General features: G+C 39.6%; 1 protein-coding gene across 1 annotated transcript in view; it reads left to right on the plus strand.

Annotated features, from left to right (window-relative positions):
- SYNJ1 (synaptojanin 1) overlaps positions 1 to 17,217 on the plus strand; it is a 2,168,218-nt gene that overhangs the window by 1,850,973 nt on the left and 300,028 nt on the right. Inside the window, exon 30 of the mRNA XM_044071423.1 lies at positions 3,349 to 3,460. Coding sequence (XP_043927358.1) covers positions 3,349 to 3,460 — 112 coding nt within the window. The remainder of the gene's footprint in view (positions 1 to 3,348; positions 3,461 to 17,217) is intronic.

A 17,217-nucleotide genomic window follows, 5' to 3' on the forward strand; every position in this document is an offset into this window, starting at 1 on the left:
TATGGTCGGTAACAAACTTAAACTTTCTACTCCATAGGTATTGATGGGATTCCTTCACTTCAAAGGTGTAGCTTCTTCTTCTTCCTTGTTTCCTGTTTGTTGGGAATAGTGTTTTAAACGGTAAATCAATGTATGCTCTTAAGGAATATGTCTTTGGGTGCCTATTCCAGTTTATCAAGGAACTTCCGGTCCTCTCTCTCTGTCCAGAATGGAGGTGGTAGTTATTTACAGATTTCCCAGTCTCCTGAATGTTTGTCATTTGCCCTCCTCATCTTGTCCAGTATTTAGAGAATGTATTTGTACACTACTGTTTGTTAAACCAAGTAAGGGAATGGTTTGAGTTCAGCAGTGTGATTTCCACCACCCCATTTAATGCATCTTATGACGATCAGTCTAGGAGGATTTTTCTGCCATCTTGCACACACACAATATAGAGAGGTATTAGATCACAGCATTTTCATTTTCCTTTGTAAGAATAACTTCAGTGTGTTTCAGAAAGAAAGATAATTTCTATTACTGTAGCCCTTCTTTCAGTATAAGCTAAGCTTTCCTACTCAGAATTTACTGGCCTTCTCAGGTAATTTTGCCTCTTTATAAGCGTTATGCTAAGCAGAAGACATTCTACCTCCTGTTGCTTCATTGACATTTTGAGAGCAGATTGTCCATTCAGCACCTGCTGTCTTCTAGACTACTTAATTTGATTGCAAGGTAGTAGTCTATTATTTCTGCAGATTTAGGCCTCAGTTCCCTCACAGTATACTGTATGGGAAATGACTCTTGTACTTCTGTGTTATTCTCCATATAAATAAGTGTCTATATACACTTCTTGAAAGCCTTACATTGCCAGTTTCCCATTTGGACTTCCAAGTTTTGGCCCCCTCAAAAACTTGATCATGAAATTTGTAAGGGTTTTTTTTCTGTATGCTATTATTCAGATTGGGAAGATTCTTCCCTGTTTCCTAGTGTACTTTGCTATGAAACATAGCTCAAAATATTTCCAGCAGAGGTTCTACTACAACCAGATTCATGCACTGCTCCTGCTGTCTCATTACCCTCAGTACAATATCGAATGATGGCCTGGCTGTCTAATGGGACCTTAAGCACACCAAAGTGTTTACTTAGTGCATGGTTCCTGTCATCGTCTATAGTTTATTCAATTTAACCTTGTCAGTGATGATAGTAGCTGTTCTCGGAATATCAAATGACTACAGATTTATACCTCAGCTTTTGGAGACCTCCATAGAGTTGTCATAGATTTTTCCTTTCAGTTCACTCTTGTGGATACATCATTTCTTTACAGATTTTTTCTTATCATGTATGGTGTCATGCAGGCAATCCTTTCTAGCATAACCCTTTTTATGGACAGAGTTTTCACTTTGTCTTTGAAAATTATCTGCATTATATTAAAACTTTTTCTTACGGCCGTGCTACCCTTTTCCTTATCAAGTCAAGTCAGTCTTTGCTTTTGCAGCTGAGTAGATTTCCTTCTAGTGATCCTTGATTTTACTTCCCATGTTATCAGTTTGAGGTGTCTGTTCTTTTATTTTCCTGTTTGCTGCATGTCCTTCATGCTAGTCATGAAAGCGACATATCAACTGTATTTGTCCTTGACTTAGCATATTGCCGTTAAGTTCTCCGAAAGTTTCCACGTAGATTACCTCATATGTCAGTACCTGTGAAGGTGCTTGTGTGTATGTGTACATCTCTAACTTACAAATATTTTCACTTTTATGGACATCACCTCTATTACCTTTGCCCGAGAACAGTAAACAAATAAGAATATTTCAGATTCTGCCATATACTCTTCTGCCAGTCATTTTTTAGACATCATGTGGATTCCTTATATCCTTTATCTAATAAAAAAAACATTTTGCATCCAGATTCAGTTATGTCTTCTGAATTAACAATTATAAACATATATTGATGATCTTTTTAACTGAGGAGATTCCCTATTCCTTTCTTTTTTCCTCTCACAAGAGGTTGACTTTTGAACCAAAGACTGCCTCACACTGTTCATGCCAATATGCTGAATCTAACAGTATAACACCGTGATGTACTTATGTCCATGGTTATAACTGTCTGCTTCTATATTACACTGTCACTGTCAGCATGAGGGTTTGCAACATTCACAAAATGTTTTCCAAATTTCAATTATAGCCTTTGTTGTTATTGACATAAGGTTATCGTAGCTGCACTTCACCCCTTGTGCTCCCTCATGTTTCATCTTATGTTAGGTGCTCAGCAGTACAGAATACTTATCCATTTGCTGCATAATATTTCCTCCTACCTCATAGAATACTGCTTTATCTTGCTATCAGTAAGGCCGTATGTCACACACTTGCAGGTTTGCCTAATGTGGATCTGATATTTGACTACATTTTCTTTTGCTGCACAGTAATTAGTCACATCATCCCTGTACAATTCTCACCACCTTAAAACCTATAATAACAGCTGTTAAGAGGTGAGGCATGTGCCCCAATACCTTTGTAAGACATTTCAAGGTCCAGTGTTCTTCACTTCAACCTGACGTGGGAGACACTGCTTGTAGACATATTCTTAGTAGGATCCACTCACCATGAAAAGCTTGGTACTCTGTTCTTTGGATAGAGGAAGATGGACCAGTCCTTTTACACACAAAATTATGCACATTGTAAAACAGATGATTTGTAGGACCGCTGTTCTTCTCCCAGCCTGCTCTGTTTGGTCAAGAGGTACTTTCAGACAGTCTTGTTTCCTTCATGCATATTCTTGCTTGCTGTATCTTAGCTCAGTATGCAGAGGTCTGAAGAAAGGTCCTTCTGTTCATATGATTGAGTATAGAGAGAGAATTTTAGTAGCTTTGGAAAGTTTCAGTTGTTGAGTGACTTGAGTCCTGGCCTTGATTCCTCTGGGTAGAAGAACAGAAAAATGATCCTACACATCAGCCATTATGATAAATATATAATTTGCATTTATTTACTTTTTTTAGTTCATGTTTATTACTTTTTGAAAGATACCATTCAGAACAAGCAGGTAGGTGTGGCAAGCTACTTTAGATATGACTGGTTGGGGATTAGAGTAATACAAGCAATCCTTCTGTCCTGTGGCAGGGAGCTGTTTTTTTTTGTTTGTTTTCTTGAGGATCTGATGTTGTGCTGAGTGCATTGAGCATATATCCTATCTGTTTCAAGAATTAACTTTATTCTACATCAGACTTGTGGGAAACATAAAACAAGCTCTAAGTGTAGGTGGAAGTCTGGTGACAAGAATCAAAAACACTAAATTTGCAAAAGCTAAATTCTATTAAAAGACTTTCACAGAATTATGTATCTCTTTATTCTGATATGGTCTGTGATTCTTATTTTCTAGAGCATTCCACCAAGAGCAGGTGTTATTAGTATACCACAAAGCCTTGTCAGGCCACCGGCAATGAAGCCAACACCAGAAACAGTAAGCAAACAACAACCAGAGCTTGCAAAAGGTGAGATGATCTTTCAGTATGCTTAATATCCACAGAGTTGAATAATAGTAGTTTCTGGTTGTTATTTATAAACCCAAGATTTTAAATAATAATTTGGCAACTTTGCAGTCTTTTAGATAGTTCAAAATTTGTAAGTGAAAGTGGTTGTACAGATACCCAAGAATGATACAGTTCTGAAGCATACTATTGAGTACATGACTCTGCTGCTTTGTTTTTTGAGATTTTGGTACCAGAAGAAGCTGCGAAAACAAGAATGAACAGCCAAATACATGACAGTGATGGTTGATAAAGTAAAATGAGCACTTTCATTCCTTTATTGTAACTGGAACTTCATCAGCTAGCTAACTCAGTAAATATGAATGTTTAAATAACCACCAATAACCAACTGTGTTCTCTCAACAGTTAAAACAATTAACAAACTCATTCATAGTTCATAGTTCATAGGTTAGTACTAAGCTAACTGCCATTTAAGCCTAGCCAGTTATCCCCTGTGAGATTCAAACACTGTACCTTCTGTTTGTAAGGCAAACACCTTAACCATTAGGCCACCCTCCCAACCCAAAGGTTGCCACTAAGCTATTATTTCTTGTCTTACATGTTCTTGAAGGAGAACTTTCTTGAAATAATTGAAAATCCATTAAATTATTGTTGATGGTGTACTAAAAATGTAATACATTAAAACTTGAAAACATCAAATACTTCCAAACATTTTTGATAAATTATAGCCCCCCCAGGAATCAGCTTTAACAAGATGTTAAACTACACAAACAGAAGTAAATACAATGATCAAAACTGTAAATCATGACATTAAAAAATAATATGAACAAAAACTTATAATGTTGTTTTTTTACAGTAACCTAGTATAAAATACATTATATTATAGATTCATAGGTTGGTACTAGGCTATCAGCCCTAGGGCCTGTACAAGCCTAGCCATAACAATTCCCTGGCTATTTCTTCCCACACTATTTACTTCCCTGGACCCCTGTCTAGCAGGGCAACTGACAGTTTTCTACCTAGAACCTAAAATTACATCAGCTCTCAGTTCCAGAACGCTGCTAATAGATACACTATCATTGATACCTGGAAATTGTGTGGCATTGAGCAAGATTTGCCAACATGTCTCCCTAAATTCCAGGTAGGAGGACCAGTTCCCTCCCCTTTCATTGTAAATTACCTTTTTTATCACACAAAAATTAATTCCTTAAAATTCTGACAGGTGGTGCTGTGTCTGTAAAGGGCTTTGGTACTGTCCTCCTTCCTGATAGCATAGGCATGCTGGTGGATTCTTTTCTTGAGTTGATTTTTCATCTTGCCTATGTAGAAAGCTGGGCAGGACAAACAGTTGGCTATGTAAACTACTCCTTTTGTGTTGCCATCAAAAATACTTGGAACAGGGAACACTTTGTTAAAGTTGACAGTTGTGATGTTAGTTGTCTCATAGATAAATCTACATTCCTTAACAGGCATCACATTTTTTCGTTTTTCCTAATTTCATCCTGATCTTTTAATGATGTTTTTAATATTTTTTCACCTTGTATATATAATTTTTGGGGATGATCCCAACCTGTCTATCAGACCGAAAGCCCCCAAAACACCACACCAGTTTCTCTGAATGATGTTTCTTGTAGAGATAAATTATAGTCATAGATGAGGGTAGAAGTTAGGCTAGTGTCCATATCCTTTTTCTTGGGCTTGAATTAAAAATCAGACTGCCTTAGAATAGGGGGATAATGTGTATTTCTTTCCCTAAACACTAAACATCTCTGTTCATTTAACATTGAGTTAGGGATAGCTCCTTTACCTGAACATGTCTTTCAGCATATTTAATTCAGTGAGGAACTGTGTATCATCAGTTTTAAGTCTAGAGAGTCTGATCATCTGATCCTTCACCAAATTTCTTTTCTGCCACACGGAGTGGTTAATTTCAAAATGTATGAGTCTATTAGAATAAGTAGGTTTCCTATGTATAGAGGTTTTCGAAACATTTAGTTTCCAGGTTTTTATACAAATGCACATTTAAATAATTAACACTGGCAGTATAAAAATTGTGCGTAAGCTTCAAGAAAATAGTAGAACTACTTATATAGTCTATAAATTCTGAAATACTGTGGTTCCCACCTTCCCATAGAATCAGGATATTGTCCAGGTACCTGAAATATCTGTAAATAGAATGAGTGTACCTGGTGTTGTAAATGAATTTTATCACCCACAGCCCAAGTACGATGTTTGCGAAAACAACAGCTGTAGGCGATCCCGTTGCCAGCCCCTTTGTCTGTTTGAAATATTCTCCATCAGAAAAGACATAGTTACTGGTCACAGTTTTTAATGTATTACATTTTTAATACCACACCACCAACAATTTAATGGATTTTCAATTATTTTGAGAAAGTTCTCTTTTTAAGAACATTTTAGACAATGAGTTTCTTAATTGTTTTAACTGTTGAGAGAGCATGATTGGTTATTGGGGGTTATTTAAACACTGGTATTTACTGAGTTGAGCTATCTGATGAAGTTCCAGTTATAATAAAGGAATGACAATGCTTATTTTACTTTATTGACCTGTCATTGACATTTATTTGGCAGTTCGTCCTTATTTTCATGGCTTATTTTGCTTTGCAGTTTTTTTGTTATTATTTACTTGAGTGTGGAGATTTTGGTACCAGAAATAGAAGCCCAGAAGAAGTGGGGTGCTGCATGTTATATTTTGGATCTCTTTTATAGCTAGTTTGAAGCTTTTAGGAGTCTGATCTTGCAATAATGTGCCCCCCCCCCACCGCAATGTTAATGCTATAACAAACTTTCTCATGTATACTGATAGTAATTGTTATCTTAGAAGTTTTTCAGTAAAGAAGTATAGTAGTCATTAACGGAGGTGAATTTCCTTTTCATTACATGGTTTCAATTCTGATTTTCTCTTCTGCTGTATATGTTAAAAGATTGCCATTTTGTTGGTTGTTGGCAGAATAACACAGTGACTGTAGAAATACACATCCTCAAATGCATTTTTATGTGTAAGCTAGCTCTAATGGCATAGACAATTGAACCATGACTGTTGCCCAGAAAACTCAACTTTGATTAATGTCTCAGGCACTTTGACAGAACTGAAAGACATGAATTGTTATGTCCACCCTGTATTTTTGGGGTGGGAGGCAGAGGAGCATACTGAAAGGCTGTCTCTTAAGCCCTGGTCGAGGCCAGAAATCAGAGAGATCCCTGAGTTGAGATATGTATTACGTGCTGTGTTAACATGCTGCCATAAACGTAAATTGTTTTAGTCATTTTAGAATCCAGCTCAGAATCTAAGAAATGCAAAGTGGAATACAGTCCAGGAAGAAGAACTGTGTATTGCAAATATGTACATATATGAGGGAAGCATGACGAATCGTATGAAAAAATTGAATCTTTGGGTTATAACACATCGACTAGTGGGAGAACAAAACTAAAATAATTCCTGACATGTTACTAACACAGATTTAGAAACATATTTACTGAAAGAAATTGCAGTAAGTGGCTGGCTTGTGAAAAATCATTAGTAAGGATCAATTTTAGTCGTATTTTTCTTTCAAGAAGGGAAATAAGTTATGTATAAGGCTTAATGGATAAAGCTGATGAAATAATATTTTCTAGTTAACTAAGAAGTGGGTTCTTGAGAGGATAGATGAATTGCATATGGGAATAATACTGTGTAAAGATCAGTTTTATGTAATATGTTGACATGGGATGTCAGCTGAAATACAAGTATTTATTAGTTTATCTAGGTGGTCTGGTCCTCACTCAGAACATTTTCAGTCACAACCCAGGCCAGAGAGCACTTACAGATTTTAATGTACAATTACTGATTTTAATGAAGTATATATAATTCAAGGAATGTACATACAGAAGTACAGGGACAAGATAGATTTCTGTGTTCACCATTCCCACTGTTGCAGTTGCCTTTAGGCTGTATGGGTTGTTTCTCTACTTAGGAAACAACAACCATCCAGCTTCACAAAGCTGTGGCTGCACCCCACACCTTCACTCTAATTGCTGATTGGCTAGCTGCAAGAGGGAAATCAGTAGGTGGAGTGAAGATATCTTCAGTACTTTCTTGCCACCTTGAGGAGAAGCATTTCTGGAACTTCACAGGAGCAGCAGTTGGCTTGCAGCTTCATTTATGACAGACAAGCCCTACTGGAAAACCCTTCAACAGAAAAACAATTGTATTTTTAAGAAAATTAATATATATTTTATTTTATGACTAAAAGTGATATTTCCTCTTTAAGAAACCCAGTATTTTTTACAGATTTGGAAGTTTCCAGTCAGGGACCACTATTTGTAGTTATTAGTAACTTTTGAACTAATTGGGGCTATTTTTGTGAGAAATTATGTACTGGTTGTATAAACTTTGATTTTTTTTTTTGACAAAAAGTATTACTATAGGTATGGGCAGGAAAGTGTGTATTAGTGTAGTGCTTATGCTCACTTCATGACAACCTTATCTTCATAAGGCCTTTCTGATACAGTAGAAGGTGGATTTTTATCTGGAATATTTCCTGAACTTTTCCAATCAGTCTCAGACTTCTGCAAGGCAATTTCTGAGGATCCCAGGGTTCATGACTTTTGTGTTCCTTTTGCTTCCCCTAGCCAGGTTACACATGAGAAAGATGCAGCGTTTTCCAAAAAACACACGGACCAAGCATTTGTATCATCTGTAGTATCAAATTCTAGGTTGGAGTTTTCTGAAGAGGGAACTGCGTTGGTAGAGGCAGCAAATTCAGCTGAACACAGGTGTCCCTTTTTCTCCTCAGACCCCACAATAATCTCTCACCACAGAAGCTTCAGAGTTTGCTTTGGGAGCAGTCTCCATGGGGTAAAGTTGCAAAGTCTGTGGAGTCTTCCAGACAGACCAAAGCACATCAGTATAAAGGAGATGGCTGTGATCCATGCTTTAAAGTCTATCCATCCCCTATGGTCTGCAGGACCTATTCAAGTGATTATAGACAATACCACAATCATGTGGTACATAAACCAGTATGGAGGTACAAGTTTGTACCATCTATACAGGCTGGCAGTGTTAGCTTAAGAGTGTTGGCTGTCATTCTGTCAAAGCAAAACATACTATCAGGCAAGCTGAGCAGGATTAGGACAGACCCTCATGAATGAAAATTGAATTGGGGGTCTTCCAGGAATTATCTAGTTGTGAGAATACCTCAAATCATTCTGTCTTCTTTCATAACAGGCAACTAAATAAATTTTGCTCCAAGGCCTCTTGCATGCAAGCCTGGAAAACTGATACATTTCCATTACCTTGGAAAATAATGTTCTTTTTTGTATTTCCATCCTTTCCACTGCTATCCATAGTAATTTTGAAGATTCAAAAGGATTCCCCAAAAATCATTGTGGTGATCCCCTTTTTGCCCAGGCAACATTGGTTCTGTTTTCCCTTCTTATGGACTTGGCCAATGGCAATTACCACAAGCTTCCTCACAGACTAGATCTACTCACACAAGACATCCCAGTCTCAATCAACTTCAGCTGACTTCCTGAATGATTCACTTCTAATATCTTTTAGGTGTTTATTTCATGAGGATGTGCAGCAGTTAGTAAAAGAGGCAAGAAAGCCTGCTGCTAGAAAATCCTATATTGGTAAGTGGAAGTGATTTTCTAGTTGGTCTTAACCAATAAGTAGAGGTCCATCAGGGATTTCGCACCAGTCTTAATCAAATATTTGTGAGAGTTACTTTTCTCTGGCCTCTGTTATTCATCTAGAAGTGTTCATCTTTTGGCCATTTCAGCATGTTTGCCAATGGATCCTCCTATTTCTTCTCTGTTTGTGGTAAAACTCTTTTTACATTTGAGATATCCTCATAAACGAGTTGCTGCTCCTTGGGATTTCATCTTTGTGCTGGAGAAGTTTACTGTCACCTTTTGAAACCTCTCCATCAAGTTAGTTTAAGATTCTTGTTTTGGAAAACTGTACTTGTCATTGCTCTGACATCCGCAAGAAGAGTGTCTGGGTTGCATGTTTTCATGGTGGGTGACCCTTATCTGATTTTCCAGAGATATGGTCTCTCTAAGAACAACCCCCTCATTCATGCTCATAGTGGTTTCAGAGTTGACTTTTAATCAAGCCATCAATCTCTCAGTTTTCTACCTAGAACCTAAAAACTAGGGAGAAAGAATTCTGCATAGTCTGAATGTGCATACACAGCTCAAGTACTATTTTGACAGAGCTAAGCCATTTAGAAAAGCTGATCAACTATTTATTTCTTATGAAGGGACAAAAAAGGACAACACTATGTCTAAACAGAAAATTTCCAGATGATTATCCTTAGCTATTTTTTTTTCACACCATGGCAAATCCATTCCATGAAGTAACATTGCAGATGTTCTTCATCTCACATTGCTGCAGTCATAACTTATGGGTAGTCCGCTGTCCTCGGTCGGCCCGAATACCAAAGTATTAGGCTGACGTCGGTCATGGGCGCTCAGATCTGACGTCAGAGCGTCAAGGTATTAAAGCGCATGACCGACGTCATTTCCTCAGTCTTTTTTGCCACATGGTCCGAAGCAGAAGCAGCGTTTGCAAGTGCCGTTCGGTGTTCTGAAATTTTCGTATTCTGAGTTTCAGACCGAAACCAAGTTGGGCTAAGTACCCGGGGGAATATTTTTGTTTTTCTTGCCTCAGTTACTTCGGATGTCAGAAAAAGTGAATAATTGTATTTCTTGTGGGAAACAGATACCGCATAGGGATTACCACTCTCTTTGTATTCCTTGTTTGGGACCTGAGCAACGTAGTAGGGTGTCGCTTTTGCGCTTTTTAGATTTAATAAGCGCACCATTAAGCGTAGGTTAGATTGTGCTAGGCTTGTCTTGATGGCGGTGTAATTACAATATGCCGTCGGATCCTCCGACGCCCGCTACCGTGAAGAAGCGCAAAGATAAATCTTTAAAGTCCAAACAGGATGACTCGTCCGTTCCGGACGCCGGTTCTTTAGACACTACGGTGGATTCGGTTGATCCGGCAGAAGTTTCAACTGAGTCTCAGGGGGAGACGTTGGTTTTGCAAGATGTGGCCTCTCAGGAGTCAGGTCAGGCTGTGGGGGGCCTCTCAGGTTACTGTTCTCCCTTCTTTGCCTAAGGTGGTTAGGCCTTCTCCTTCTGTCTCTAAGGTGCCTTTCAAAGGCAGGCCTGGTTTGCCTTCCACAGGTGTCAGTCCTAGTTCTGCAGGTTCTGTGCCTAAAAAACACATGCTTAAAATGGCAGAAGATTTAATTACTTTAATCAGGGGTTCTATGCCCCCTCCTGATAAGAGGCCTAGGGTGGAGCCAGAAGTGGAAAGTTTGGAGCAGGCTTCAGATTACTCAGAGTCTTCGGCTGAAGACATTCAGGATTTTCCTCCTTATTCTGACTCAGACGCAGAGGATTCCACTCCTTCTGCTTCTCCTCCAGAGGATTTTTCTTTTTCAGAAACCCTGCATTCCATGAGGGAGCATTTTAAATGGGAAGGTCAGGATTTCTCAGATTCCAGGAAGAGGCTTAGGGAATTTTTGTTTTTACCACAGCATAGGCCCTTGGCTATACCTCCTGTTTTGGATGTTGTTCAAGACGTTTTCTCTGAGGCTTCCCTTAATCCAGACTCTTTGCCTCCTGCGCCAGTTAAGCCGGATAGGTATTACAGAGTGCCTGAGGCTCATAAATATCTGTATAAGAGCCCTAGGGCCGACCCAGAAACTATTAGCCAGGGACCTAAGGGTGTCAGGGCTTCTGTTGTAAAGAATCCAGTTCCTTTGGATAAGGATGCTAGAGCTTTGGAAAGGTGGGGTAAGAAAGTGTATACCTCTTCCACTTTAGCAATGAGGGCTTTGAACTGCCAGTTTCATATGTTGAAGTACCAGAATTTTCTCCTTACTCAGTTAAAATCTAAAATGGATGCTTTGGCAGAGGGCATAGAGTGTAAGGAATTACAGGATTTGGTACATGCCTCTGATCAGGTGGGTAAGCATGCTTTGCAGTGTGGTTTTGATGCTTTGCAGGCTTCTTCCAGGGTGGCTGCCACTGGTTCAGTTCTTCGCAGGCACGCATGGCTTAAGGATCAGAATTTGTCAGAGCATGTTAAAGCTAGGATTTTAGATGCTCCTTTGCAGTCTGAAGTTTTGTTTGGTTCTCCTGTGGAGTCTGTCTTGAAAAAAATGGAAGACAAGGCTAAGTCTATGCAGACTGTTAAAGATTTTTTACAGGTGCAGCCCCCTAAGTTTAGCAGGAACTGACCTGCTAAGGGTTGGACTTACCCTTCTTCTGATTCTCAGTCTAGGGGTAGATCTAGACGTGGTAGGGGCAGAGCTCAGAGTTCTTTCAGGCCTAGGCCGTGGAGTTCACCAGCACAATCTACAGGTGAGGGCAGGGGCCAGTCCTTTCGTAAACAGGCCCAATGACCCAGCTGCCAGATCCTTCCTGTCTGGCAGCTCCTTTGGGAGGAAAGTTGGCACTCTTCAAGCAAAATTGGTTTCTAGTCACCCAGGACAAATGGGTGTTGGACATTATAGACCGAGGCTACAAGTTTTATTTCCACACATTGCCTCCTTTCAAAGGCATGCCAGACGTTCCTCCTCAGCAAAGGGTAGAGGCTCACAAACAGATTTCTTTACTTCTTCAAATGAGGGCTATACAGCAGGTCCCTCTGTCAGAAGTGGGCCTCGGATTTTACTCTCGCCTATTTCTTGTGCCAAAGAAAGGAAACACTTGGAGGCCAATCTTGGATTTATCTATCCTCAACACATATCTGGACATTCCAAAATTCAAAATGTTGACGTTGCAACAACTTCTGCCTCTGTTGGGCAAAGATCACTGGATGGTAACTCTGGATCTCAAAGAGGCTTATCTTCATGTTCCTATCAGGCTCAGTTGCAGGAGATTCCTGCGTTTTCGGGCTGGGACTTTACATTATCAGTTCTCTGCATTGCCCTTTGGCTTATCTACTGCACCCAGGGTATTCACAAAAGTTCTGGCTCCAGTGATAGCCTTCTTCAGGTTAAGAGGAATATAAATTTATCCTTATTTGGACGATTGCCTGATTCTTGCTCAAAACAAGCACGAGCTTCTTCACCATCTACAGTATGCTATGACAGTGTTAAGGTGCCTAGGGTATTCTGTGAACGAAACAAAGTCCAGTCTAGTACCCTCTCAGGAAATGTGCTTTCTGGGTGTGAGACTGAATACAGCTTCCCAGATGGCTTTTTTGACCCCGGACAAGCAAAAGAATCTTACACTTTACTTCCATCAATTGTCTCTACGGTCCGGGCTGACTGCAAGGACAGTCCTTCAAGCCTTGGGGTTCATGGCATCTTGTATTCTGGTGCTTCCCAATGCCAAACTGCATATGAGGAAGCTACAATGGTATCTCAAAAATGTATGGACACAACACTGCCAAGATCTGGAAACTGTCATTCAGATAATACCTTGCATTCAAAAGGAATTTTTGTGGTGGGCTCAGGAATGTCACCTAAACAAGGGACTCTCTGTGACCCGACCAGAGGCGAGTCAGATTTTAACGACGGATGCCTCGGACAAGGCCTGGGGAGCACACCTCAATGGAAAATGGATTCAAGACACGTGGCCTGCCAGACTTCAACATTTACATATCAACTTGAAGGAAATGTTAGCAGTCCAGTTTGCATTGATGGCTTTCAAGGATTTACTTCTCCCAGGGCAGGTGTTGATTCAAACAGACAAACACAACTGTCATGTGGTACATCAACAAGCAAGGGGGAACCCATTTGTACCCTCTTTGCAGGCAAGCTATGATTTTGTGGGAGACTGCTCTCAGTTTGCAACTCACTCTTCAAGCAAAGTTTCTGCCAGGAGCACAGAACTCCTTAGCAGATGTTTTGAGCAGACGGATAGTGGATCCCCACGAGTGGAAATTGGATCCTCATGTATTTCGACAGTTGACAATGATATGGGGGACTCCAGACATAGATCTGTTCGCTTCCCCACTAAATTTCCAGGTGCCAAAGTTTTGCACAAAGATGTTTCATCCCACAGCTTGGAAAGTGGATGCTCTATCATTCAGTTGGAGCAATCTTCACGTCTATGCCTTTCCGCCTCTGCCTCTTCTTCCAAAGGTTCTCTTGAAGGTCAGACAAGACAAGCCCTCCATGATTCTAATAGCTCTAGACTGGCCTCGACAGCACTGGTACCCTCTGCTGAGGAGTTTGGTACGGGAGCCTCCTTACCCTTTGCCTTTGGTTCCACACCTTTTGACTCAGGAGGGCAATCATTTCCTCAATGTCAGGATTCAGTCCCTGCATCTAACAGCCTGGCATATTCTGTTTTAGAACCTGGAGGGTCGCAGCTTCCTCAACAAGTTTTGACTGTTATTTTGGAGGCCAGGAGGCCTAGTACAAGGAAAGTTTATGCTGATAAATGGAGGAGATTTTTTATTTGGAGCAAAGCAAAGAGCTTTGATGTTTCCAGGCCTGATTTGAGTGTTTCTCTTCAATATCTTACAGAATTATTGGACAAGGGTTTGTCTTTCTCCTCTATAAAAGTTCATGCTGCAGCCATTTCTGCTCACTATGACTGTGATCCACCATTATTCTCTCATCCTTTGTTTAAGCAATTCCTTAGAGGGGCAAAGAACATAAGACCCCCGCGTAGAGCTCCTACTCCTGCTTGGGATCTCAATTTTGTGTTGGAAAAACTTACTTTACCTCCTTTTGAACCTGCAGCTACGGCTGAGTTAAAGTTTTGTCTTGGAAGACTGCTTTTTGTTGGCCATTCGTCTGCTAGAAGGGTTTCTGAATTACAGGCTCTAATGGCAGTTGAACCCTTCCTAATTTTTCATAAGGACAGGGTATCTCTGCGTACTAACCCTACTTTTATGCCTAAAGTGGTTTCAAATGTGGCCTTGAACCAATCTATTCATTTGCCTACTTTTTATGCAGATCCCCAAAATAAAGGGGAGAAAATTTTGCACACTTTGGATATTCACAGGCAGTTGCGTTATTATTTGAGCAAGACTAAAGGGTTCAGACAGTCTCAGCAGTTGTTTGTTTCTTTTGCTTTGGGTTCTCAGGGGAAACCTGTTTCAAAACAAACTATTTCTAAGTGGATTGGCTTTTGTATTGCTTTTTGTTATTCTCATCATGGTAAGGAGATTCCAGCTGGATTCAGGCCTCACTCCACTAGGGCTACTGCCATTTCTACTAATTTTTTAAGGGGGGTAGCTACTAAAGATATTTTGGAAGCAGCTACTTGGAGTTCAGTGCACACTTTTTCTAAACATTACCATCTTCCTCTTTATTCCAAATCTAGGGCTGGATTTGCCACTGCAATCTTACAGGGCATTTTGGCAGCCCCCAATGCTTTATGATTTTGCCAGCCTCCCTTTAACTCTGCTTTGGGATTCTACCCATAAGTTATGACTGCAGCAATGTGAGATGAAGAACATAGTACAGTTTTGTACCTACCATAAATGTAGATGTTCAAGATCCACATTGCTGCAGTCCAATTTACCCTCCCTCCTTCCCCTCTGTAGTTTGGAGTGGTGATATGATTTGGGTTGTAGCTGTTCTTTGTACATGGTTTTAGGGTGTTATTCTATTTTTGGCTGTGGCCTTTATTTTTAGGGCCTTCTGACATCTGGGGCAAGAAAAGACTGAGGAAATGACGTCGGTCATGCGCTTTAATACCTTGACGCTCTGACGTCAGATCTGAGCGCCCATGACCGACGTCAGCCTAATACTTTGGTATTCGGGCCGACCGAGGACAGTGGACTCTACCCATAAGTTATGACTGCAGCAATGTGGATCTTCGAACATCTACATTTATGGTAGGTACAAAACTGTACTTTTCTACAAAAGCCTTGTCTTCTTCAATGGCATTTAGAAAGGAGTCGGCTCTTGAAGTATTCTAGAGGCACCTACATGGTCCTCCATACATACCTTTACAAAGAGTTACGAACTGGATTCTCGGTTCAGAGCTAGCTTTGCTAGGACCATTCTCCAGTGGCACCTGGATCCATATCCTTCGTCATGTCAGGCTGGATAGGCTTTGGTAGTCAACCCATACAGCCTAAAGGCTACTGTAGCAGTGGGAATGCTGATCATAGTACAGTTGTGTAAGTTACACTTGGGATATAAAACTTTTTGTGTACGTTTCTGCTTTATATTTGTTATTGGTTCAAGATTGTTATGCTCCTCTCTCTCTGTCTCTGTATGGGCAAGAAAGTGATGAAGATTTCTTCACTCTGACTCTTGATTTCTCTCCTTGGGCTAGCCAATCAGGAGTCAGAGTGAAGCTGTGGGGGGAGCCAGAATTTTGTGAAACTGGATGTTTGTTGTTTCCTAGGCAGTGAAACAACCCATGTAATCTAAAGGCTACTGCAGCAATGAGGAATTTGAACAACTTACAAAACAATACTTTACAAGTCAGTATTGTTGTACAGTGCATAAAGTGTTATGAACAATTATAAATACCAGAAAGATTTGATAACAGAGTGGACATTGCCATCTTAGGTAGCATACACTGTTATTGTATATATGTACACATTTATGACTGTGAAAGTAGATTTTTTCTTTCAAATTATGAAGTACGGTGGTCTGTTTAGTGCAAGTCAGAGCTATTTGTTTAATGCCTAGCCTGTGTCAAAGCACTGACATTTGTATTCATTATGAAGAGATTGGAGAAGCTATTTTTAATGTACTTAATTTGTGTTTCTGTAAGGGAATGCCATGCTACTGGTGAAAACTTAGAGAGAAGGCTCTTTCACCTATTACTTTTGTGAACTGTGGACTGGATGAGCAGATTACATTATTTGTAAAATATTTGTAATGAGTAGCTGCTGTCTCCAATATGGTATGTGCTAAGGTGGGCAGTAGGAGCAATTTAGTACTTTGTAAGTGAGGCAGTTAATTAGGAGAGTTGCCCTAGCATTTGTTGGCAACATTTTTAACTGATTGTCAGAGATGTTTCATGAAGCCTCCTGGAGTTATGAATTTATAGAATTTGTTTGCTGTCATCTGCAGATTATACATCTTTGGTGTTGAGTTTAATACAAACAGTGGCAGGCAGTATTCTAATTTTGGGATAATTGGTAAGGCTAGAACCTTTCTGGAGTACAGTGGGAGATGGTGAGAATATTTATGGTTTCAACTGACTGAGCGCAGCTTTTGTAATTTTGTTTGTCTGTATGCTATTAAAGTGAATTACTGATTGAAAAAAAAATGCTTTTTTCTGTAACTGTAGGTACTGATGGTCAGTGTAGGGTTGAATTTGACTTTCTGATAATGATTTTTCACTGGAAACAGACTGTCTACCTTGCTTGGATTACTTTTGAGCACTTAGTAATTCTGTACAATATTTCAAATTATATATTTTTTATTATTTTTTTTTTTTATTTAAGATGAGTTTAAATTTGCCAATTCTACTACTGTTGTCTGATCTGACTACTATACAGTGGTTAGCTAGAGATATATGGACTGAAAATCTTCCACACAGAGAAGTTTCTTATACTGTTATGTTGAAGTTGACTTTTAGATGATGGCCAAATAACATAGAAATAATAAAAAAATATATAATTTGAAATATTATACAGAATTACTAAGTACTCAAAAGTAATCCAAGCAAGGCAGGCAGTTTAATATGAGCTGCATGCCAGCCAGCCACTTACATAATATGTTGAGGTCTTCTAGCGTTTATTGTGATTTATCTGACTCTAGTACAATTTTACCATCCACATGAAGGGTGCTTTTCAGGGTTGGTAAATCAAAGGA

The sequence above is a fragment of the Protopterus annectens genome, chromosome 5.part0 (genome assembly GCF_019279795.1).
Source record: "Protopterus annectens isolate FY-2018-M chromosome 5.part0, PAN1.0, whole genome shotgun sequence".
Taxonomy (NCBI): Eukaryota; Metazoa; Chordata; order Ceratodontiformes; family Protopteridae; genus Protopterus; species Protopterus annectens.